This window comes from Tachypleus tridentatus, chromosome 5, assembly GCF_004210375.1.
Source record: "Tachypleus tridentatus isolate NWPU-2018 chromosome 5, ASM421037v1, whole genome shotgun sequence".
In the NCBI taxonomy this organism is placed as follows: Eukaryota; Metazoa; Arthropoda; class Merostomata; order Xiphosura; family Limulidae; genus Tachypleus; species Tachypleus tridentatus.
Window position 1 is genome coordinate 37,942,476 of NC_134829.1, and position 27,058 is coordinate 37,969,533.

Consider the following 27,058-nt stretch of genomic DNA (forward strand, 5'->3'; position numbering starts at 1 on the left):
ATTCGAGTTTACGATTGTGTTTCAGAACACAAACCATAGGTTGAAAATGTGTACCCAGAAGGTATTACTTTGTGTTTTTATTTATTTTTTGTCTATCTGCTTTTTGGATGCAAAAGTCGCTACTTATGCATAATGAAAATGTCAAAAACTTACGTACTCTGTTATATTAGATTTTGATGTAGCTATTATTAGAATTATGTCAAATGATGTTAAAATCTACTTTTCGTCGGAGCCTACATTATACATGAAATGTAACGTACGTTTTTAGACAAATGGTGGTTTTGAAGCTTTCCGATATTTACGTGTAAAAAAATTAATTTCCAACTTCGCACTGAACTTCTACATCTACACATAACTGTCTGAGCTGCATGTTAATATGGCCTCTTGAATGTGAATCTCCTAAGTCAGGTCTTGACAAATATTTCCAGATCTAGAAGCGAGTGCCTAACCTAACTTCACTATTGTTTGTACCAGGAAATGAGAGATACTGTAGTGCCTTGATTTTCAGCGATCCTCGATTATTCGCTAATTTTTCTTTTCCCCAGATTGTTTCAACATAATTATACCATTAAACTTATGGATAATAAGTTACATGTTTTGGAGAAACTGTCGCTCAGATATTAATTTTGGTTACAGAGTTCAGGTGTTCCATAGAATCCTAGGTTTTTCCCGTGCATCAAGTGTGTGTTCAAATCGTACGTTGGCCAGTTCAAGACAAGCCTTGCATTTATTTTTAGCTGTTAAGACTGGAATACAATATATTTGTAACTTCATTAACTAAATTACTGTTGAACATGTAAATTTTTCAAGACAATAAAACCATCGCAGTCTTGTGTTTCCTTTTATTTCTGTTATCCATGTTTTTGCTTTCCCAGACCAGAGCGAATATTCGAGTGTATGCTGACGATCACGTGATATCAACAACTACTTGATAGTACTGCCTAAATTACCTTCCTTTAGTCACGATAAGCTTAAACAAGCGCACTGATTCATTGTATTGAAAGAAGAGAAACAAAATGGCGCTAAATTAGTAAAATGTTGTGCAGTCGCAGCGCTTCATTCCTGAAAGAAAGAAAAAATACTCGAAGAAGTGCTGAATTCCCATTAAAATCCTAGAACCAAAGTTCGATTTAAAACTCAAAGAACGTAAAAACAGTTCTGGACTTCCAAGAGCCCAGAACTGTTATTAGAGTTTTATTTAGCACACCCCTACGAACGAATAAAGTGAGAGAAAATACTAGAAGCTACGATGAAATTTTTAGTTGCCATAGCAGCCTGATGCCCAAGAGTTGTTGAAGTTTGAACTAAGTGGGAAATTACTAATAGTTACAATATCCCATGCATTGACAAATCAAGGCATATTACTAGCAGCGAAGCTATTTAAATTAATGGGAACTTCATATATACTGGTTGGCTAAATTAAACTACTTTTAACCTATGCTACTTTAGGTATCACTATAAGAGCATGACATAATTGAAAGGTTATATGGAGGCCTAAGCCAGAATATCTAACAGAATTATTATAGCTTTGTGTAACTATAACAGTGTATTAGAAGTACTAGAATTCAATGAAAATAGACCGAGGCCTATAGCATCTTACATTAATTAGCCTGATGGAGTAAGTTGTATAAATAGTGCCTAACACAGACAAAATTTAGCTATACATAATGTCGTAAGTTATTAAGGTTACTCTAATTTAATGTAAATATACAAGTTTAATTTCAACCTTGGCACCGATTTGATTACCACATTGACTTGCTTGGATGTGAACTATTTCTGGCATTCTATTTTTCAGTTTATCTCAATACACAACAATCCGTTTTAATTTGTTTCTAGTTTTACAATAGAACAGTCAACTTGATCAGGGTATAAATCGAGTTTCATTGTATTACTACGACTGTCACAGACAATAAATATTTTTTTCGTTTTATAAATTACTGTCAATAATTTTAACTTTAAAATAATTCAACGCCAGTAAGCTTCAAGTAAAATATCACTATCGTAAACTTACAACTTCAAGTTATCATTAAATTACGACACTATTTTTAAAAGTGCAACATAAATAACGTCAATATAACTCATTATGATCCGGTGACATTGCACGCGGGAAAAAATTGCTTGAGCAGCTAGCGCCGCCTTTTCATACGTTTTGTTTTGAATTTCGCACAAAGCTACTCCAGGGTTATCTGCGCTAGCCGTCCCTAATTTAGCATTGTAAAACTAGAGGGAAGACACCTAGTCATCACCACCCACCGCCAACTCTTGGGCTACTTTTTTTTTACAAAAGAATAGTGGGATTAACCGTAACATTATAACGCCCACACGGCTGAAAGTTCGAGCATGTTTGGTGCGACGGGAAGTCGAACGCCTTAACCCACTGGGCCTCCTTTTTATATGAGTTTCTAGAAAATGAAAATAAAAGTAAAGCTTTCTTAACAAAACATTTGCTTTTAATACTAGTCACTGACTTGACCATTTAATATTAGTTGCTATCAATACTATGACTACTGTAGCAAAGTGGATTAGTTTAGGTAGATAAACTTCAGTACCTATTGCGATTATATCTTTTTTATTATAATTATTTATTTGTAATGCTGATGATACTAAATAAAACTATGAAGTTGTTACAAGAGAGCCAGTGTTACGTCCAAATATAAAGTTGTTATATTTGTGCATGATGGTATAGCAGTATGCGTTTGAGCTTAGAACGGTAAAAACCTGTTTTAGATATATTCAGTAGGCAGAGAAGATACAGCCCATTGTGTAAATTCGTGCTTGACTTCAAACAAGCCATAATCTTTGAATATAGCTTAATGAGTAAATCAAACTTTCGTTTGTTCTTACATATAAGATTGTAAGTTATGGCTCAAAACTTTATGCTATAAAAGAAATAATAATATAAATAAATGTTTCCACTTCTTAGGAACATAATTTATAAACTAAGTTATACTGAAGAGATACATATTTTTCGATATAGAAACGCTGCTCATTTACTGTGTCACGCAATTCACTCGATAAATTAACAAATAAAAATGAAATTCATGTTTAACTTGACAACAATAAGAGCTTATTTATTTCCTTCGCTCAAGGGTCTAAAATCGTTGTTCTTAAAGATACGTTTATAGGGGTACTATTGCTTCGAATTAAAAATCACCCTACATAATTTTTCGAATCACTGCCTTCCAATTAAGTAATATTTACCCCCTCAAGAAAATATAACAGTTTTGTATGAAAAAGAAAATATTTATTTTACTACTAACATAACTCATTCAATGTAAGAAATCGGCTGCTAGCAGTTCTATATTTAATTAAAATATTCAAACAATGTTCGTTATAGGTAAGCAAGAATCATAAAATTTAACAAGCTCTGTTCGTCTTTCCTAGTAAAATAACTTACACGAGCTATATTAAAATGCCTATACTTGAAGCTGTTGCTTGTTAGAAGTATTTTATAAATAAAGTAAAAAGTAGTTGGTTAATTTGTTTCCTTGTTTGTGACGAAATTGTTTTCATCAAAGTAATTATTGATATTTGTTTAAAGCCTTCTTGTGAGAAAAAAATTACTCACCAAACAAACCTGTTTAAACTTGTGGCTTCTGATTCAATGAATGACCTTTCATACCGATTGGTAACAATGAAAAATGTTTTTGAATTTTGTAATGTATATACAGTTGTCATCCGACGAAATGTTTTCTTCCTTCACCATTTTGATTAAGTAGACGATTCTGAGGATGAAATTTTTCATATCAAATATATCAGGTTTTACTGGAATTTCTAACATGAATATTTTATGTACAGGATAAGTTAAACGAAAAAGACAGACTATTAGGGTTCAGATAGAACATTTTCTTAATTTTGAACTAATGATGAGAAGGTGAGCAGTCGATTAGCAGCATCCACTTTGAACATTAGAATTAACCGTCACTTTTATAACATATTCTAAACCGAGAATATGGAGTATGGTTTAAACCTTGGGCTTTCCAATCCACAGCCTGACATGCCAACCACTAATCCATATTCAACTCGGCAGTATTTATCCAGCAAAATGATGAACACAAGAGCTAGGCATCATTTGCATATTAAGTTTCATTTAGAATATAAAAACTAATTAGAAGTATATACATTGGATCATTTTAATTTTAAGGATGCGTTTCCGTCTGTCACTATACAAAAAAGAATCCATAATGCTATGCGAAGGAGTATTATTCAAACAACAGATTCATTTAGAATAATCCATAAATATAGTTGTGCATATTTTTAAATTAAAATATATAAAATATTGCAGTTAAATTTCATTTTAGATGTATATTTCACTTTGCCAAGATAAAGTATATTACAATTGTAAAAGAATTTTTATTAATATTAAAATGATAAAAGCTTTTACGATTTTATTCTTACTACGTCAGAATTTACTGTTACACCCAATACTTTTATCTATTTTTAAGAACTTATGAATGAAGGCAAAAAAGAATATGTAATAATATACCAACCTAACCATATCTCCCACACCTAATGCCAAGAAGGGGTGCACGCACGCACTATTCATATCATCAACTGAACAAACAACACTTATGGTATAATAGACTAAGTGAGAGAAATATAATTATTATAAATTTTTAAAGAAATACAGTCTAGTATTTATCATGCCATGTCATATTTTGGCGTTTAATGGGTTGCAAAAATTAATAATTCATGAAGCAGTCTATTATGTGATTGTTTGGAGCATTATGGATGCATAATACATCATAAGGATTCAAACTATTACATTATAGGATCATAATATGGTAAGAACAATTTATTGAGGATTGTATAAATGCTACTTTATAAATAGAAAATGTAAATAAACCTTTCATGCTGAATTCTTATAAGCTAGTTATTACTACTACAAAAAGAGTGTAAAAAACTAAGCTTTTATTTGACGTAATTGATGAATATTTATGGGTCATGGACTGCTAATACAAATTGTAAAGCAAGTTATAAACATACGGCAATATATCACAAAAAATGTTTCAAAGCTTCTGTTTTAAATACAGCTTTGATACAAAATCTTAAAATAACTCAAAAAATTTTTATTTTCACTTCACTGTTTTTTTGAAACCTCGAACTAGATATTAAATTTATAATCCTTTATCATTCATATAAGTATAGGAACTGCAAATATAACTATACAGCTGTATCAGTTTAATACATTATACTGGAAGTGATTATTACTTCCTATTTTTACTGTTACATATCAATATCTTCCTCTCAAACTTCATGACATGTATTTAAATATTCTTAGTAAATATTTTGTTTCAATCATTTTTATACAACTAATATAATTCTTTCAAGGATTGTGCTGAAATCTTAGTGAATATTTTTTACTGTTCACTTGTATGTACCTGCTTGAAAATATTTTATAACAAATTAATGTAGAGTAATAACAGTTTATATAATGACTGATTTTATAACTGATAAAATGCTCTCATATGTAAACATTAATATTCACTAAACAGCATTTACAGACTTTCTGGCTTCAACAGATTTTGGCATAACTTCAAAACTTTGGTTATCAATACAAAGGACGACAAAACCTGGACACATCAAGTCTGCACAAATACAAACTTGATATCTTTAACAATCAAGATATGTACAAACATTTGGCACTATAATGGTCTTTATAAATATTTGAAAGGTAAAGCTATAAAAATTAAAAATCAACTTGGTTTACATTTCTTCAGAAAACAGAATTTTTTCTCATGAATCTAAATAAATTTACCAAATTTACATTATAGTTTTATCTTCAAAACAGTAAAAACTTAAGTTCAAATTAAAAACTGACCATCATAAGCTCGTCAAGCTACATAATGTACATAAACATTTTGAACGTTCATGTACGTTATTTTTAAGTACAAAGTACTCTTTAAGTACTCATGCAAGATCTACATTAATTCCAGCCAAATAAAGTCTCCCAATCTATTAAATTTGAAAGGAGGTTTGTTTTTTCCCCCTGGTGACTGTAATAATTGGAAATAATTGAACAGTTATATATTTTTTCAATAAAATTTTATAACTTTTTGTTTTCCCCATTTGCATTAGCTTGAAAAAACATGGAGAAGTTAAACATGTAAAGATTACACATGTACCAAAGGATTAAATACATTCTAACTCATTTCACATTCTATAACAAAACTATATGTTTTGGTAAATCAAAAAATTCACAATGTAAAGTTAAATAAAAAGACAGGAAAAGAGAAATAAAACTCAAGCTTTTTGGTATTCATCCATTTGATTATTATTTCTGAAAAAGAACCTTGGAAGTAATTCCAAAGGTAAATGTTTCAATAAATTGGTTACTTATTTTTTTTTTTTTTATAAGTTTTAACATATATGATTTCTAATGTATATTAGTTCCCTGAAACTCTACTTTCATATACTGATATTACACACACTTTTAAAATGCATCATTCTTGGCAAATAACAGACTATAATTACGTAAAGATTTAGAACAGAAACATAAACTTCCAAATATCTTTGATTTTTTTTTTCCCCTGTATAATAACAACATTTAACAGGCTTCAGTGGAGTTTATAATGTTAGTTGATATTTATTCCATAATTCTAAAATTTTTTTTTTTTATTAGTATTCTTTAAAAAACAATTCTGAACATATTGATTGTGAATAATTAGCTCTACAGTTACCATAAAAAAGGGACAAAAATAGGAGAATAAGTAAATGCCATATTTGAAAGTAGATGTGGGTGTCACATTTTAGTTACGTGGGAGTCTTAAATATTATCCTATTACAATCAAATTATCAGCACAAGTTTAATTAATAGTAGTTTTAAAAATAAGCTTCATACAAGAAACAAGTTATTATTTCTTTGTATGATCTTTGGTTTCATCTAAGGAACAAAACTATCAATAATAAAAAAAAACAAATTTTTTTCTGAAATTGTACAAAAAAGAGTTTCTTGATATGTTTTGGAGTTGTTCAAAACCAAATTTTTGAAAATGTAGTACTTGCTACAAAATAAATACAAAGAAACAAACATAAATAAGTCAAAGATCCTCGCACAGACTTTAGAAACTAACTCCTTTGTAGCCTTTCATGAAATGACTTCTAGACTTCCATAGTGAATGATGTAGTAGTCATGGTAGTACATCAGAATACACAGAGGCTGTCCAATAATGATGGATATCCACACTGCCATGTTTCCATATTGGTTATGAAGATACTGAGACACAAACATTGCAAAAGGAACCTACACAAAAAGAAAATCATTGTATGTATATTTATATACACACACAGTTCAATGCTTAAATTCTTAAATCTAGAAATAAATATTTAATCCTAATCTGAACCACTGTATGCTCAAATTATACTATTTAGAAAATAAAATGCAACAAAAAAACAGGATTTTCATGTATATGACATACTGTTATGTCTTTTAGTCTAACAGACAACAATCTACATTAAGACGTGTTCCAAAAATTAGAAATGTACAGATAGTGTATCACATACAATTTTCAAACAATTTATTCCAGTCTGTATCAACATGAATTTGGATTGCCTGAATGTTCTAAGACTATTAAAAGATTACTTGATCAAAGCTAATGAGTTTCATACAAAGTTAAACAAAAGAATACAGGAGTTTAGTGATATTTTTGAAAAAGATTAAAAGAATCAGATTAATTTTCAAATCAAAATAATCATGTAAAATTGATTTAACTTTTTCTGTGGTCCATTTTTTACTTAAAATTATGTAATACTGATGAAATGTAACACACTGGGATGGTGTCATGCATGTTCTGTGACAGGTCTTGAGCTCACAACCCACCATTTCAAATCCCTGGTTCATAACTTTCAAAGTAAAAAAGGTTAAAAAAATCAAAGCCAATTTTGATAAATTAATGTAGTTTGTATTAAGTTTAGCCCAGGAATATAACTTAAGTGCATCTCTGTGATTTATTGATCTAATATAGCAAGTTTACACAGAAAATACTTACCATCAGTTTTACATCAATAGATAGATACTGTTAAATTTTAAAACATTAATTTCAAAATATGTAAAACTAAGTTTTTAATAATCTTGTGCTCATCTACATTATCCCCATCACACCAAACATGCTCGCCCTTTTAGCCAAGGGGCATTATAATGTGATGGCCAATCCCACTATTCGTTGGTAAAAGAGTAGCCCAAAAGTTGGTGGTTGGTGATGATGACTAGCTGCCTTCCCTCTAGTTTTACACTGCTAAATTAGGGACAGCTGGTACAGATAGTCCAAGTAGCTTTGCACAAAATTCAAAACAAACCAAACCAATCATCTACATTACACAAAACACAAATATCAGTAAAATTGGGAATGAGCTTGACAGACAAAATTTTTTTTAACCACACTGACAGAAAACTTACCTATAATTCCCTAGTTAGTTTATCACAACGTTAGTTCATTAAAAATTTTCTTTAAATTAAGGAATCATAAAACTATGTAATAAAGGCTTAGCACAAAAGTAGGTGATACTTTAACAATTGAAGAATAGTGACAAAGAAGGTTCTTTAGTTAAAGACTTTTTATATATATATAAAAAAATTTATACAGTACTTCTATGTCACATCACCCATGACTGACTTTATTTGGAACTATAAATGGCAGAGTTTATACAATTAACAACAAAAATTGGTAAAATTCATTACATCTCTGCTCATGTGAATTCCTGTAAGTTATCTGAGTAAAAAAAAAGTTTAATTTGTTATTAATGAAATTAAACTAAAACTTACCTAACTGTTTAAAATCATCACAAAATAATAAAGGCTTAAAAATAGACAAAAAGAGATTATGAGTAACAACACAGTTTTGAAAAAAAAATTTGCTTACATTTTTTGACACTGTTAGTAATTCAAAACTTTAAATAAACAGTTGAAACTGTAAAAATACCTGTCCAAGCATCCCAGAAAAGGCCCATATTCTATACATATTCAGTGGAACACTGACTAGATACTATTAAAACAAAAAGAACAATTTATCAACTTTTTCTCAGTATTAACATACATATATCTTCATATAACTGACATATATGAAGTCTGCTATCAGGATAAAAATGAATAGGCTGTGTTACAGAAGGCATTTAATGCAGAGCTTTGAGAAAATTTGCTTTTTAATATTAATTTACACTATGTAACAAAATTTTTACTTTTTCGTGTTCCTGGACGGAAAGTGTTATTTCTCAAAGTAATTGGAAAAGATCTATATTTCTCTTCAAACTTCGCTTTTGTGACCTGGGAACGTATAATGAAAACATGATGGGAACTATATTTGGGGATTGATACATGACAGTGATTGACATTTCAGTCGGAAAACTTGAAAAACTACTCACTTCTAAACATTTTTGTGTGACTTTAGTATAAATACATCTAAATTTTGATTCATATGTTGTTTTATTCAGATCTTATGTAAATGAAAATGTGCAAATTTGCCCATTTTTACATAGAAAATAGGTTAATTTCTAAATTTCATTATTCAGTTCACAAAAGCAAATTTTGAAGGGAATAATGGCCATTTTCTGTACTTTTACAACATAAGCAATTAAGAAATAACACATACTATCCAGGAACAAAATTTGTGTTGCATAGTGTTATTAATAATATATTACATGTATATCAAAGATACAGATTGGTACAAAAACTTGTTTTAAGTCTTGTATTTTATTAGTACATTTAAATTTAAATGCCTTCTTAATAATCACTCATAAGCAGTTTTAATTATACAGCATACTTAAATATATTAAATAAAAGAAACAAAGTTCTTAAATATTTTAGTGACTTGTATTCAACTAATATTAGATTATTTGTTTTTAGTTGTTACTAAATCAACACATAGTTCATAGAAAATTTATCAAACTGCTCAAACCTTATCAAGTTCTTCATCTGCAAACACATTTTTGAATCTTACACTACATAGCCTAATAATAAGTTAAACTTCTTAATAGGTAAAAATCTCATGAATTACAAGTTTCATCAGAGTATTTGACTATCTTCTATAATGATTCTTGACATTTTAGCAAATCTTAGAAATCATTCGAATGCAATCAGGGATGTAGCAAAGGGGAATTGGGCGTTAACATGCCCTCAGATCCCCTAGCATGGCTTTGTGCTTGCATCAAGCACTCAAACTAACCCCCCCCCCATGGCCATTTATGGCTATGCCCCTGAATGCAATATTCTGATTGTCTCATATTAAGAACAACAAATTTAAATTTAATTATTTCTCTGCCAGTGATATCAGTTCTTCAAAAGCTGACATATATAATACTTTTAATAATATTGGCATATAGGAACAAGTTAAGCCTATTTTCTACTTTCTATTTAAAACTCTTGTTTATTTTTGTGCTGCATAAAAGAAAAAAATACCTCATGAAAGAAAGCAGAGACAAAAAAAACAACCATTGAAGCTTGGTTCTTACTAAATCCTCTATTAGTAAGTGGTTTGTACAAGTGCCGAACTGCCCAACGATGGACGGGGATATTCCAGTTTTGCCAAAAATAATTAACAGTTTCTGCATTCCTGTAAAACACAACACTCTACTAAGTATATTGAACATAATTCTACTTTCTGTAGTTAGGATAAGATGCAAATGTAATTTTGGAGAAAAAAGTTGTGAATTGAAAACATGCTGACATGAAAATCTTTGAGTGGCATGAAACTGTTTTGTAAGTCACATAGCATGAAAACAATGTATTCCTGCTTCTTCACATATGTTCACTTTAAACATGATGCCAAGAAAGTTTTGTTATTTCAGATCTATGGGTTTGAAATAAACATAAAATAAATCAGGTATCCATGTAAAATTTAGTCAAGAAAAATATAATTTATCATTAAACATTTCAAAGGTTTGTTAGACCATATACTTTAGCATCTGGGATGAAGTTCTGAAGTAATCAAAAGAAGGACATCCACATCATCATAATGAGAATCTTAAAAACATGGAACTTCATTATTAACTAAATTTAGTTCTTTGGCAGATTACAAAGTTTCTGAAAACGACTTTTCATTTGATAGGCAGGCTGCATTACTTTAATTAAAAATGGCATTTATTGAGAAAAAACTAAAACTCGTTCGATATAAGAAATCTGTAGCAATTTGAGAGTTCTCAAAGGTTTATGCATCACTGTTCTGTCATTCAAAAATATGATAATCAGAATAATTTGAGGTACTAGTCTATAGTGAATTATTTGGTGAGACAAAACTCTCCAGACATACTGTATGTTTATACAATATTTTTTTTAAAGTTAGTAACTTTTATTAAAATGATATAAATATTTACTGTACCTTTCCTTTAATATATCACCATAGTTTATGACAGTAGAAGCATTAAATGAAATTGAGTTAAAAAACTGCTGTTTTATTGTTGTATTTTTATTTTCTAAGTACAATATCTTTCTCCTCTTAGTGAACTTGAAGATGACAGAAGGTTGAAACGTTGTTCACTTCTCTACATAAAAATTTCCTCAACTCAAACCAGCTGTTTTTACATATACATCTTTCTCCTCAAATTTCATTTATATTGATTTTGATAAGAAGCTGAAATAAATACTTTAAAAATGTTGTTTTAACTTCCTGAACCTAAATTTTCTTTCCTAAAATTACTTTTAACATACGCTATATCTCATAACCAGATGTTCAAGTTATGAACATGTGAAAAAAAATGAAAAGCTCTAGTGTGAAGATTGCATAACTACTGATTCTTCATATTAAAATATACTAAAGTTCAAATGAATGAGCAAAAATTCAGTCCATTGGACCAGATTATTCTGAAAAAGAAATGTTGACTATAATTCAGAATTTACTGTGTATGTATACGATATGTGGCAAACTTTTAGTAAAATGTACAAATCTGTTGTAAAAAACAACATCAGATGTGTGACAAAAGAGTTTGTACTCAACATACATGTGAACTGAAAACATCATTGGACCTTGACAAGTTGGAGTTCAGGGTATGTTTATGTTAAGAATAAAAATACTTTTGTCCATCATAAATTTATACGTTGCATTAAAATAACCTCTAGAACTTTTAAAATATTTTTTTCAGTATCCTTGTATAATGCTACACAGATTTACACTCCTCTACAATGAACTCTCATTAAATCAGCTGTGTAGGGTACAATTTATAGTTCATAACTGGCATTAACTGCATAATGCTACATTGAATGGCATTCTTTAAAGGGTCATGGTGCACACATACTATAACCTGACAAAAGCACACAGGGTTAAACTCTTCTTTATATATTACATTTCTGTTACAGTCTTTTAAATCTTCAGTCAAGTTTTTTAAAAAACACTAACATTAGTTTAAAGTTTCCTCAATCTGGACTCTTCTCAAATTCATTTGCACACTTACCACCAATCTCGATAAAATTCTCTATCAGCAAAGCGAAGAATTTCAGCAACAGCATTTGAACAAGAATGAAAAAACCAGTAGAAAAATAACAACCATATGATGTGGTTTGGTACCTAAAAATATAGGAACAGAATAATTGATTTCTGAAATTTTATTTTTAAATGCCTAAGATATATTTCTATTCTGTAATATTGATAAAATAATCAAATAATTAATAGCATGCTAATGAAGTAAAACAATACAAAACCACTGACAAAATATTCAGTAAAATAATAGCTTCTGAAACATTACAGAAAGTCTCAAAGAAAGCACACAAATGAAAGTTTCATGATAATACAACTCATGACATTCTGCATCAACACAATTTAGTTCCAATATAAATAAATAAATATACTACCAACAAGACCTAGCCATGAGCTCTCAAACAGCTTCCGCATGGAACATCTAAGTAAATAAATATACTTGTGTTTATCTCTCCGAAACTTTTCTTGGAAATTTCCCATCCAAACAATACAAATCTCGACTTATTATAAAAGCTTTTGTTCAAGGAGTCCAAATTGCATATTAGTTCTTTCATTTACAATCACCTGCTTTTCACTTAAACTTTTCAATACAAGTACACCTAATAGCACAATGTTGTTATTACATGACAAATGACTTGTTTTTCAACTTTAATTTTTTTCTGCAAAGTATGTCATCCAAACAACATCTAATCGACATCTAATTTCCTATAAACATGAATATTACATTTTGTAATGTTTCTATAGGCTTTAGGTCTAAAATGCACATGAACAGTTCTGATGCAGAGAAACCCACTTGAAATAAAAATGTATCTCAGAACAGCTGGTATGAGTATTAACATTTTTACTGACAAAAAGAGAACAAAGTTTTAACCTTCTTAGGTCATTTTCAGGTTAAGAAAGAGAGAACGTTTGAATTTGACCCTTGATGGACAAGTCTTAGGAATGATAGTATAAATCAATACCAGATTGTAGGGGGCACTGCAGGTGGATGTTAAGTTATTAATCAGTAAAGGTAGAAACGTGTTCCTTTATACTAATTTAATTTTGGTTTCAAATGCTGTACAAGCAGGGCTTCTTTGATTTTTCATTTGTTTATATTTGTTTCCCTACTTAATATCTGGGTGATTTCTATGGTTCATTTGATTTGCAGTGTTCAAAAACGTGTGAAGGCGTTTTTTTTTTTTTTTTGTTTGTTTGAATCTAGTTTCCATTTTTCTGCTTGTTTCTCCAATATAGAAGTTGTGGCAGTTGTTGCATTGTATTTTATAAATTATGTTGATGTTGTGTTTGTCAGTGTAGTTTTTACACAGTATGGACTTTAGTTTTGTATCTGGTTTTTGAAAAAAATTGGTGTTTATTGGAATGTTATGTTGTTTTTTTTATAAGTTTTTTTTTTCAAATGTTGGTTATTTTTTGCTGATGTTTGGAACATATAGTGTACAGCAGTATAAGATTTTGTAGTTTGTTGTATCTTGTGATTTATTGTTATTTGTTTGTTGTTGGTCTAGGTGTGTGCATATAATTTTTTCTACAGTTTTCTGAGGGAAACTGTTGATGAAGTGTTGTTTTATTTTGTTAATTTCATCATTAATTTTTATCAGGTGAGCATAAATTTGTAGCTGTGTTTATCGAGTTTCTTAATATGTTGAGTTTTTGTTTTGTTTCATGTACTGAGTTCCAGGGAATGTAAAATCCAGTATGATGTGGATTTCTGTTTTGAATTGTGTAGCAGTTCTAGTGATTTTGGGTTTAAGAAATGCTATTTGGTTAGTTTTTTCCTATTTACAGGTGAACTTAATGTTGGTCATGTAGGTGTGAATCCAGCAAGTGTATCATCAACATACCTGTGCCAGTATAGTGGCAGGTGTAAGGTTGAATTGATTGCTTGTGATTCAGTCTGTGTCATAAAAATATTAGCTAGAACTGTTGATACAAAATTCCCCCCATGCTTAGGCTATTTATTTGTAGGTAGTTTTGGTTATTGAACATAAAGTTAGTTTTGGTGGTAGTGAATTCTATAAGGGATGCTAATTGGTTGCTGGGGATGTGCATCAATGAGGTGGAGTCTTGGATATAAAGTTCTAAAGCTATCTTGTAGGCTTCAGTCATCGGAGCTTCTGCAAAGAGGGAGATTACATCAAAACTGGCCATTAAAGCTTTATGATTTAGTTAAGAATATATATTAGAAAATGAAATCAACAAAATAAAACATTTCACCAACATCAACAAATTTCCTCAGAAAACTGTGGAAAAAAATATACGCATACATCTAGACCAACAAACAATAAATACCAAGATACAACAAACTATAAAACCTTATACTGCTGCATACCATACATTCCCAATATCAGCTTAAAAAAAACATTTGGAAAAAACTTAACAAAACACAACATTCCGGTAAACATCAAATTTATTCAAAAACCAGGTACAAAACTAGAGTCCATACTATGTAAAAACTACACTGACAAACACAACACCAACATAATTTATAAAATACAATGCAGCAACTGCCACGAGTTCTATATTGGAGAAACAATCAGAAAAATGGAAACTAGATTCAAACACGTAAAACAACAAAAAACCTTCACACGTTTTTGAACACTGCAAGTCAAATAAACACAACCATAGAAAACATCCAGATATTAAGTAGGGAAACAAATATAAACAAATGAAAAATCAAAGAAGCCCTGCTTGAGCAGCAATTGAAACCAAAATTAAACCAATATAAAGGAACACCTTTCTACATATACTAATTAATAACCTAACATCCACCTGTAATGCTCCCTACAATCCAGTACCCATTTATACTCTTGTCCCTAAGACTTGTCTGCCAACAGTCACATTCCAACACTCTTTCTTAACCTGAAGATGAACTAGGAAGGTTGAAACGTTGTTCTTTCCTTATCATTAAAAGTGTTAATAGCCTTACCAGTCCATGCTGTGATACATTTTTATATGCAGAGTTAATTAAAAATCATATGCTTATCACTTTATGAACATACAATCAGACATTTCTGTACATTCATCTAAAGTCTCCTTTATTATAAATTTACATTTACTTTATTTTGTAATAACTTAGCTTTGATGTGTTTCATAGACTGCTATAAACACCTTTCAGTTTTTTTTCTTTACTATGGGTTTTATTCTTTGATTTTGCATTTTTTTTTCATGACTCTTAAAACCATGCTGTGCACTAATTGCTAAAAACTGTTTCATATTCTGTACTCTATTATAAACATCATTACTTTATTGTTTACTTTATGTATCGTTTTATTTAACAGTTACATCTACACGAGATTTTTGTCTGACTTCAAAATGTCTTCCAATAGACCAGGATTTATCAGTGTAACACGAGTCTGTAAGAAGGTGTAACTTAAATAGTGGACATGAAAATGACAGAATAAGGAAAATAAGGCAAAGTGTATGAAAACTACTGCTTATGTTTGCAAGGTCATGGCTAGTTTCAAAGATAACTCAAAACAGCCATTATAAGACCAATGATTTTGCAAAAGATATTAATAATATATTCATAAGAGGTGCATACAAGTTAAATCTCCTTCTCACTATGAGGTTACTTGAACTGATGAATCTCTTAACCATTTTGCACTCATTCCAGTTTCCATACTATAACTTTTAATGCACTTCGCCTAACAAAATTTGGTAGGCTTTTAGTAAAGAAAACAAGCTTTTTTGTACTGAAACAAATTTTTTTTAATGAAATATTGTTACTAAAGATTTGTTTGTGAAAATAGAGTCTGTTTTGTTATTAGTCTGAGTGTAAACTGATTTCATGTTAAGATTAAAAAATTATACTTCACCCCAAAAATCTCAAATGTTATTTGCATAATCTCTAAAACTTCTTAAATACATTTTAAATCTCTTTTTTTAGTAATACTTCATATTTTATGTTATTTTATACACCCTAACTAAGTGGAGGTCTGTTATTTAACCAACCTTATAACCATCATAAGAAAAATAGTAAATAAATATAAATTACACTATTTTCATGCTAGAATGACTACATATTATAATATGAAAATAGAAATGTTTAGTCTAAGTAGCTTAAGTCTCATAACACTATATACAAATATACACTATCTTTATATTTTCATTATTATATTCACCTTCCAATCATGCCTACACAACATAACTTGTATTGGCAAGGTGCATGTGCACTCAGGTCACATATCCAGTAATTGAAAATCTCTTTAAAAAAAAAAGCAACATAATATAGAAAATCATTTGATTGATCAAAACCTTGACTTTCTATTGGTAATAATTAACATGATATTGAATGTCAGAGAGAGCTACTGGCAATTTCTAAAAGAAGGTAACAGACAGGTCTGATCGTCTTCGTCTGCTTAGCTCTGTTACCAAATACGATTGAAGTCCAAGAAAAAACAGTTTTCGTAGGGATGACAATACTGTAAAGAGTAATTTACATTAAAGTTTGTAATTACTGGAGAGGTGACAAATACATTAGAGAAGAGGGGGATTGCTTAGAGAGCAAATGTCACAATACTTGCACTCTGAGAATTTTGTTTTTAATACTGTCATATGAAAGTAAGAGCTTCTAGCTTATGTACCACTAAAATATGGATTATTAGCTAAGTTTAATGTTAAATTTATTGGTATACCATGATAAAAAGTGGTTAAGTAAACTTTAAATGTAACTCACTAAACTTTGTGACTCGTACAGAAGAAGTTGTTTGTGGAGAAAGGATTAAAGACACAATTCAATAACATATAAACCACCAGAAACATACAATATGAATCACAATAATTCAGAACAGAAATGGAAGAAACATAACTGCTAAATGTGAAAATCAAGAGACAACATGTATACCTGAGAAGTTTATAAAACATGTGCAAGTAACTTTATTACAGATCAAACGATTCCAACAAGGTAAAGACATTTATAGACAAAAGATGCAATGAAGAATGAAAATAAAACACATCATTACCACAACTCTGAAAGAAAAAAAAACAATGAACACTCAACAAAATATCAATAAGAAGCAGGAAAACAATTTCAGACACAACTGTATTCGTCTTTTGATATTGTACATTAATCAAAATGTATACAATAGAAAAATTTGTAACTGCTGTAGCAAGTTGAAAGCTTGCTTCTGTTTCTCCCACTTTAGTTTTCATGAAAACAACAACAACAAAAAAATTTAAGTAATGCCAGGAAAGTATTCAGAAGAATAATACCGTATAATCAAGTCTACTGTATATTAAGCTATGTAGAGTCTAATATAAGAGTAAAAATATCATTTACATCCCTTGTATATGTGGACTCAAATACAATGAAGAAACAAAATGACAAAAAATCAAAATTGAGGAGCTCTATAGATATAAGACTATAATAGTAAACTGTCTGTTACAACCTTTATATCAGAGAAGATGGCCATGTAATAAAATATAATAATGCTAAACAATAGGATTTGATAAAAATAAAAGCAGTCTTCTTGATCTAACTGATAACACACTTTGTTAACTTAAAATATAGTAAAGCTTAGTACCACTTTAGAAACCATTCAAGTGGTTAGATTATTCAAGTCTCGAAGGGAATGAAAATTTGGAATATAGCACATGCCTTTCTTATAAGACCCAGATTTAAGCTCCACCACCACTTCTTCTCCAGACATCCTTAAGACAGAATTTGGTTAGTAACCTAAACATAGTATGTAAACTAATTAATAATAAGATTTTAGTGATAATATAGACTAATATAGAAGACTTAAGACAATGCACCACATACATTCTTGACATGTATTTTGAAATACAGTGCTGCAGTTGAACATGTATATGAACATTCTTATTGGTCAGGATGCAAAGAGTTGTTACTATGGGAACAGACATAACTGTAACCGTTAGTTACTTAACCCTCTCATAACAAATACCATTTACTGCACGTCACAAGGTTTTCAGTTACATTCAGTTCAGCTACTCTTTGTTTATGTTAAACCAATTACTATAACAAAATTGTAGCTAGTTATTTTAATAGCATACAAGTTTTAACTTCTTATTTGCAGAAGGCAACAATTAAAAAATCCTGAACACTCCCTAGTCTTTAACTTATTTACTACCCTTCCAATAAGTACAAAATAACAAATTACTCACTATACTATAATCATTACTTAAAGTGTAATATAATTTTCATAGCCTTCAACCTAGTTTTGTTACACTCATTAAGTAACAAATCAGATTTTTTCTTGACAGACCCACCTGTCATCTTTTCTTTTAGGATTTGTTAATAGTTCTCACTTACATTTAATACTGTATTATTTATGACCAATAGAAATACAAGGTTTTTCATCTATCGTATGAGGTACTATATTACACTGTTTTCTGTATAAAGAATTGTTAACTTCTCTTTCAGTGCAAACTTTGTTCCCATGGGAAACATGAGCTTAAGTTTTAACAGCTCTTGTTAGAAAACCAGAAAAAATGTGTTAGTTATAAGACACTGTCTGCTTTTTGCATGTTATTATTCTGTAGTCTTTGGTGCTAATATTATGTAACTGAATAAAAATTGTTTGGTGCAATACTACAATAAGTATAAAAAAAATTAGATCAGCCACCATCAACAGTAAACAGAAAACAGACCCAAATGAGTAGTACTTGTTTTTCATGTGTATTCTTTACTTATTACTATAAAACTACATAAAATGTAAATATAGGAAACTCTTTACGTTGGTTAGGGTTAGATAGATATAATAAATAACAAAAATAAAAATTTTCATGATGTACAAATGCGAGCAGTTTGGAGTAGCTCTTGTAATTTGACAATGTAATGTGAGCCACACATGTCCCTAAGCAATTTGAGCTTATAATGGCAAGAACAGTAGACACAATTCATTGGGTAATAAAACAATAACATTTAAATATAAAGGAACTTAAAAGTACTTCAAATAAACAAATGTATTTTCATGTTATTAACTGAAGTCTTTCTATGAAGAAGGGTAACTTAGATTTCAATATTTTTTTTATGGTTATGAGCTCGATAAAATTGACTAACATGGAACAGAATTAGGGTAAGAAAAGTAACAAGTAAAATATAAAGTTTTACTGAAACGTTTTTGAAATGTATTTAAGAAGTTTTAGAAATTACACTGAGATTTTTGAGATAAAGAAAAGTACTTTTAATCTTAACATGAAAAATTACTTTGCATCTGAACTAGCAAATACACACACACACACACACACACACACATATATATATATTCATAAACAAATCTGTATTAAAAACATTTCACTATGAAACCTGATATTTTTATGTAAAAGATTTGTAGTGTTTACAAAATGTCTGTCCAATTTTGTGAATATCAACATATTATATTAAAAGTTAGTGGTATCAAAACTATAATGTATACAAAGTAGCTACACGATCAATCAAATTCACCAAACTTGTGTAAAGCATACATGAAAACAATTAAAGAAATTGTTGGTATAGACTCTGAACATTTTTTTATTACAATTAAATCTTATTTTCAAACTGCATTTGCTGGTAATATGAATGCTTATGCACATTAACTGCTGAGCCACCTATCCCAAAACTTGAGTTATAGCTTAAAATTTCATAGCAATGATTCAAATAACTCTGAAGACATACCACTTTCATTTATGCATTTGCTTTATAAATTCCTTTTGGGTACATAATATAACCTAAGTCAATATTTTATTTATAACTACTGGTTCAAGACAAAATATGTAGGTGTATCACAGACTTGAAACACTGGACACTTACTGCAAGTTTAAGAAGTCTTTCCAACATTAGTGATAAGTTCATTTCCTAAACACCAAAAAAAAAAAATCTATAAATCTTAATATAAATCATAAGTACATTTTCAAGTATGTTATTGACAAATTAAAAGAAATACATGTGGCATGAGCTCAAAATTCATTAGATACGAATCTCAAAGTTTAAATTTTATTACATTAAATTATTTCTAACATATTCTTAAAAATATAAGCTTTCTCTGATAAAAGTACTTCTAATTAAAACAAGATATTGGATGCAATTAATGTTAATACTTATAAAGACTGTTAATGTACAGATATTTAGTTTTAATCTAATGCATGTTCAAAACCCTCTGTTACCAAATTGTTATAATGCCCTGAACATATTTCAGATTAATATATTTTGAAGTACTTGAATAAATATGCAGATTACTTTTAAGGGTTGTAAGGTATTTCTGATGATTGGGACAATCCACTGCTGTACCATACCTAGTATTAGTTGAAGCAATAAAATCTGTAGGGAAAAAAACAAAACAAACTAAATACAACTGATGTACAAGTCCATGTGATCATTAATGATAAAAAAATTGTACAACTGATGTACAAGTCGATGTGATCATTAATGATAAAATATTGCAATCTAGAAACAATGGATCCAACTAACAAAGTAAGAGAAAGTAAACATTTTCTGACACTATTTTCAACAGCTACTTGGTAAATCTTATGAAACGTACACCAGTTCTTTTATACCCTTATATGTTTTGTATCTTTGCAGCAATATGTTGATCATGTGACCACCCATTTCCAATCCCATTGTACCCTCTGTACTAATGCACATAGATACCTCTAACACTGCATCACAATCCTTTTAAGAATTAGAATATAGAAACCTGAAAACACCAGTAAGTCAATGGGAAGGAAGGGTGGAAAGTTGGTGAAAGCAGGTAAGTACTAATCATAAACATATTTTTAGTGTTAGAAAATGTTAACTTCCAAAAACGTACCACACCTCCACTCACCTATATGGCTAGAATTCCAAACTGGAAATGTGGAGGGGGCAAGTGAAGCACAAAAATAAGTAATCAAGAAGAGTGACCACTAAGAAAAAAACAGGAATGCTAGTATTAAAATACAAGACAGACATGGGGTATAGCACTATTTATGGAACAGGCATGCTTTTCACTTAGTAGAAGAAAAGACATAGAGCAGAAATGAAAATAATGCAAGGCTAGAGTTACAAAACCATATTCAAATAGGACAAGTGCAGTCTACCTGGGCAAAGGACCACTCAGGGAAATACCTTGTGATACAAAATATTATGCCAATAGTGCTCCAAACATAAGGTCCTAGATTTGGTACCCCTTTGTTTGAAAACATCACTGATGACAAATGAATTGCTAGAATGAACCATAACCACCCTTTCTTGTAATGGTGGGACGAAGTGAGTGAAAGTCCGATGAACCACCCACAGCTCCAAGTGGTTGATATAGGAAGTAGATTCCTTGATGGACTACAAACCCAACACATTGAAGAATCATTTGTGAAAAGTCAGAATGAGATAGAATACTAGGAATCATAAAAGACCCAGGAAAAAACCCAACAAAAGGAGAGGCTGAATGAATCTATGGTGAATTGAGGTGTGTATAGAAAGGCATTCAGCCCAAATAGATTGATAATTATATACAATAAGTTTTCAATCTCCTGCCTCTTGCAGAGACAACAAATAGACAAAAGTATAAACTTGGACCAACAGGAACCACAAGTTCTATAGCACCTTTATGAAGGAGATCGAGAACTGACTCTGCTAGGTGACTGGACAAGACACAATTCTGAGGAGAAGGAAAAGAAACAGAGAAAGGACAGACAAAAATGGAATGCAGACACACTCTGGCAGAACCTGTAACACCCAGAGATCCATCATGAAGGGTTTCCAGATGGAGGAAAAAGAGTTGTATCCTGGTTCCCCATCTGCCAGTGGAAAGGCATTGTCACCAATAGCAATAATCTCTTGACTGTTAATATTATGCAAATGATTGAAAAAAAAAAAAAAAAAAACAGAACAGGTAAAATAGAGTCAAAATTGTCATCCCTCTGACAGAAAACTTCATAAGAAGCATAGTTATGGGGGAAGTAAAATTAGCAGAGCCAGCATCCAACTCCTATCAAATTAAGGTCTGAATATCCTTGGCCAACATCAGCAACTTGTTGCACAGAGGACTAGTGACATGAATTTTGTCCACCTCTGTTGAAACTTCATCTTCTACCACATGAAAAATTGAATTCACAAGTCCATGTGGACTTTTCAAAAAAATATTATAAAGGAACTAATAAATGAACAATTGTAATTAAATTTAAAAAGTAGCATGAAAACATACAAAAAATATATCAAAATTAACTTGCAGAATAATTGAAAATACATGTCTGTACACTGTAATGAATCAAGAAAGCACAGAGGGTGCAATGGGACCAGAAGAGAGTGGTCACATGATAAGCTGATCTTGTTGCACTGACATAAAAACAAAAATATAGGGGTAGAAAAGGCCAGTGTGCTGTTCATAAGATTTATAACTGCTTAGAAGGCAAAAGAATGTCGATATAATTACAAGAGTGAGGATGTAAGTACTGTTTCAAAAATATTTATCAAAAATTATGAGCAAACAGCCTAAAGCCATGGTTTAAAAGCTGAAAAAGATATCAAATATTAGTTTTTATTGGTTGTACATAGTAAAATGTTTGTTTATTTCATTCACAACATTCCACCAGGTGGCATAAGTAAACTTTGAGCTGATTAAAGATACCTCACTGAAATCTTGGATTGAAAGAATGTTGTATCGTTTTAGGGGAACAAATTGAACAGGGCCACAGCATATGATTCAGTACATAAGCCACATCTCAGCAAAGTAAAAAGATACGAGGTTCTAATTTTATATTCTAGTTTTATAATATTAGTAATTTCAGTTCACAATTTGTACATAATTTAAAATAGTGCTGCATTCAACATATTTAAATGTTATTTTAATATTTACTTTTAAGTTAAGAAATTAACTCGTATAATATTAAAGTTTGAATTATAATCTACAATGTGATTTCAAACTTATTGACATGAATTCATAAAGTAATAGTTCAAGAAAATTTTGAATCCAAGTCAACAAATGTGATGACATGGCCTATGAACCCTGACCCATTGCAAAAGGGTTAATTACATTTGATATAAAAAAAATCTATTTACTTGCACCTATGTCCCAGTCCTTAAAGCAGTGAATGCTGATCTGGAGTGCTAACATGAACACTATAAAAAAAATTGATTCTCCTTGCTACTGAATCTTCTATTTTCCAGTTTAAAGGTGTGAGTTATGTCGAAATTGATAGCCTAAATACAGGAAATCCTGTGACTCCAGTACTTACCACTACATTTATAAGAATTAAAGACAATGACATCTCAAATTCACTTCGTAAACCAATTTTTTTTAGTTTTTGGTATGCTGACATTTATTCAATTTTGGATATTCTGAATGTTATTCATGAGTTTTTCTCTATCCAAACTAGATACACCTAAGATTCATGATGGAAAATAAGTTGAAGACAAAAATGTCATATCTAAATGTATTTGTTAAGAAGACAGATACGAGCTTCTAAACCTCTGTATTTCATAAGAACATTCACACTAGATTTGACATTCCTTGGAATACTCTTCATGACAAATGTCAAAAGCTATGTACATTAAAAGGTGCTATCTGTACAAATAAAATTTCAAGATCCAACATCAACTGTTTCAAAAAAGAAAACCTTTATTTCAGTTCTGTGTACAAAACACAGTTAATAAAGTAATTTCTTATTTTGAAAATAAGCTCCAAATTGATACAAAAAATTATTTTTCTGTAGATTTCCCTGTCATTTGTATTTTAACATTCATTTCAAACTTACCTCATGCTATCAAAATATTCTGGATAAAAACAGTCAGAGTACAACACTGACATTAAAATACAATTTACATTTTTACCTGGAAAAAAACAAGCTAGATCCAATTGTTATCCAAGACACATGTATAGCAATACTTCAGGAAATGTGTATGCAACAGAATATACCAATTGTAAAAGCTGTTGTAGTGATGAAACAAAGATAACTTTCTACTCATTTGTGGAAACATTTAAAATCTCTCTCTCGTTTTTAAACATTTGTGTAGTAACAATCATTATTTTGATTTTTCCCAGGTAAAAATCCTGAGCAGACAAAAAATAAAATAAGCTGTATTAATAAAGAAATATAACCTTATTCTTAACAAATAGAAAAGTGTTCATTTATATCTATTATAATCCCTTTCTCTCTTGTATACAGACTAAGGCTTTAAAGTTTTGTTATATTTAAATTTGACAGTTCACTAATATTTTTTTTACATAACTGGTCTGTCTCATACCTGTAGATTACTGTTATTATAAATTTTCATGTCTTGTTTTAAGTTAAATTCTGTTAGGCTCAGTTCATACATACTATCTGATGATGCCAGGTAAACCTGATGAAAAGATGCAAATAAAACAAACAAATGTTTTACTCTGTACAACCAATAAAAACTTTTGTGAATAAGAAAGGTATTGTTCATTTGAGGCATTGTGGGAATGTTTTGAAACATGCAGTTTTAAGCATTTTGTATAGTTAATGTCAGTTCCATAGGTCCATTACTGATTAACAGGGGTTATAAGATAACTTCATAATCATTTCAATCAGACTGCACCTGTGGCTTTAGAATTCAAGGAACCATAAAGCAATCATTTCCACAATAAATCTGTGTCAAAACAATTCTCCATAAGCCTGACACTCTGTTGATACTAACTTCAGTAACTCTTCCCATCATACATTTCTGCCAAGCATGAGCTCATCACAACTTGCAGTTATAAAAGTTATCAAACATTTTATACAACACTTAATAGAACAAACTAAATAAGAGAAAGGTTTACATCCAGTTCTGAGTTTTCATATAAATTCCACAACTAGATTATTATTAACTCAAGTTTTGTTTAATAGTTTTAACCACACATAGGAAAAGTGACTACATCTTTTGAGTACAGCTTCAAAATTACTGATATACCAGCCTTAAATGAACAGAGAAATAACTACATACAAAAATAATGTGCAATGTAACATAAAACATCTCAAACTATACTATCTGAACCAAAGACAAAATGTTTTAAATTAATAAATTTCTTTCAGTCAGATACGAGTTACACAGCTTCAATGGAGATTCATGCAAAGACAGTTTATTTTTAGGCATAATAACTTGAATCTTTTGATCTCGTACCTTTCTTATCAACCAAATCTCTCTACATCCTGTTGATCAAATGTAGTTAAACATAAAGGGTGCTTAAATGAAGTCAAACTATAAAATAAACAGTGAAGATAAAACAAAATTGTTTTGTTTCCAGTAATGTAAACCTGGAAAATAAGTGTAAAGTCAATAAATTATAACTAGACATCTATATATTTTGTTCCACACCCAAAGTTCAGATAGAAAAAATTAATTCAACGTTTCTATTTGAAACAGAATTGGTCTTACCTCATATTTCTTCATTACACACATTTGTGTTTATTTTACATGTTCTAAAAAGCACAATAACTCATTCCTAAATTAATTCTTGTGAAAAATAAATAATGATACTGGTATGTACACCTTTAATTTTTGATATACAATTCATAAGTTTAAATAATGACAGAAGAGGTTAAATGTATCTTTAACCAAGAAAACTTACCATTTCAATTATTCTTTTCAAGAGGAATCTTTTCCTGATGCGAGCTGAACGAGGAAAGTTCAGCTCGTAGCACAACGTGGGAGCAAACATGAAGTAATAAATATCTGAAGATAAAGATATTTTCATTCTTCATAACAAAAATGTAAAGATGACATGAGCATGAGGAAGTAGGAATGTGAGATTAGTATTAGTGACAGAGATTGGTATTTAAAAATTACCAATAAACAGTGTTTGCTTAAGAACATTTCCGTTACTTATTCTTTGATAGATTGTTTAGGCAGAGCATTCATAATGAAACTTTGTAGAATGTACGGCAACTGCCTGTTGTAGAAACGCAAGTGTAGGGGACATTATTTCGAAAGTCTTCTGCCTTTCGTCTTCAGGTCACTCTACACTTGTATCTCCACAACAGGCAGTTGTCATCTATTCTATAAGTTTCATCATTTCTGTTACTTCTACATACCTATTTTAGATATCTGTTAAAAGCTCTTAAAGATTAGGTACAATCACCAATAATAAGTCAGACATTTATAAACAGTTTTCTGTCCTGTTTTATATCCCAACAGTCGCAAGTACCATTCCTTTCCTGTGTTTGTCTATAACAGCAAGTTAAAAACACCACTTTAAGCACTGTACGTAACATTGTCGTGTATCACAAACAATATACAGCTTTATGTGGCAAGATCTTATGCTGAGAACAGACATTTGTGGTCATTTACTTTCAACTGCAACAGAAAAGTAATCCAAGAACAGCTAAATAATCTACACTTCAGAACTATTCAGGGCATTTCTTATAAATCTGCTCTCTATTTGTTTTTCCGTGTATGTACTTTCTATATGGACATCATTAATCTGAAAAATTCCCAAGGGTTTTCTAGCTCCAAAACCCTGTCTTCTCAGAATTAACAAAGACACTTTAACTTGGAAGATAGGTTTAATAAACTCTAATATTTATGAACTTCAAAAATTGTTGCCAAATTTCCAGCTTTGAGTCTAATGAAACACAAGTTTGTTATAAAAGTATAAACAGAATCAAAACTGTTGACTTCAGGCCTCAGTTTAATAATCAACAAACTTTATTTGGAGGCTCTGTTCATCACTGGCCATAGACCAAAATCTTAAACAAATTAGAATGAACAGGTATGTCACATTCACCTAGGGTATGTACAA

General features: G+C 30.2%; 1 protein-coding gene across 5 annotated transcripts in view; it reads right to left on the bottom strand.

Moving 5' to 3' along the window:
* Positions 1–4,894: 4,894 nt before the first annotated feature.
* LOC143250956 (diacylglycerol O-acyltransferase 1-like) overlaps positions 4,895–27,058 on the bottom strand; it is a 41,061-nt gene continuing 18,897 nt past the window's right edge. For 2 of the 5 annotated variants that reach the window (XM_076502186.1, XM_076502188.1), the window contains exons 9-16: positions 25,889–25,992; positions 24,562–24,657; positions 20,581–20,661; positions 20,155–20,199; positions 12,379–12,491; positions 10,391–10,544; positions 8,919–8,981; positions 4,895–7,243 (exon numbers count right to left, since the gene is read on the bottom strand). In XM_076502186.1, the coding sequence (XP_076358301.1) occupies positions 7,088–7,243; positions 8,919–8,981; positions 10,391–10,544; positions 12,379–12,491; positions 20,155–20,199; positions 20,581–20,661; positions 24,562–24,657; positions 25,889–25,992 (812 nt within the window). In that variant the 3' untranslated portion in view covers positions 4,895–7,087. The remainder of the gene's footprint in view (positions 7,244–8,918; positions 8,982–10,390; positions 10,545–12,378; positions 12,492–20,154; positions 20,200–20,580; positions 20,662–24,561; positions 24,658–25,888; positions 25,993–27,058) is intronic. The other 3 variants (XM_076502190.1, XM_076502187.1, XM_076502191.1) reach the window with 3 other exon arrangements.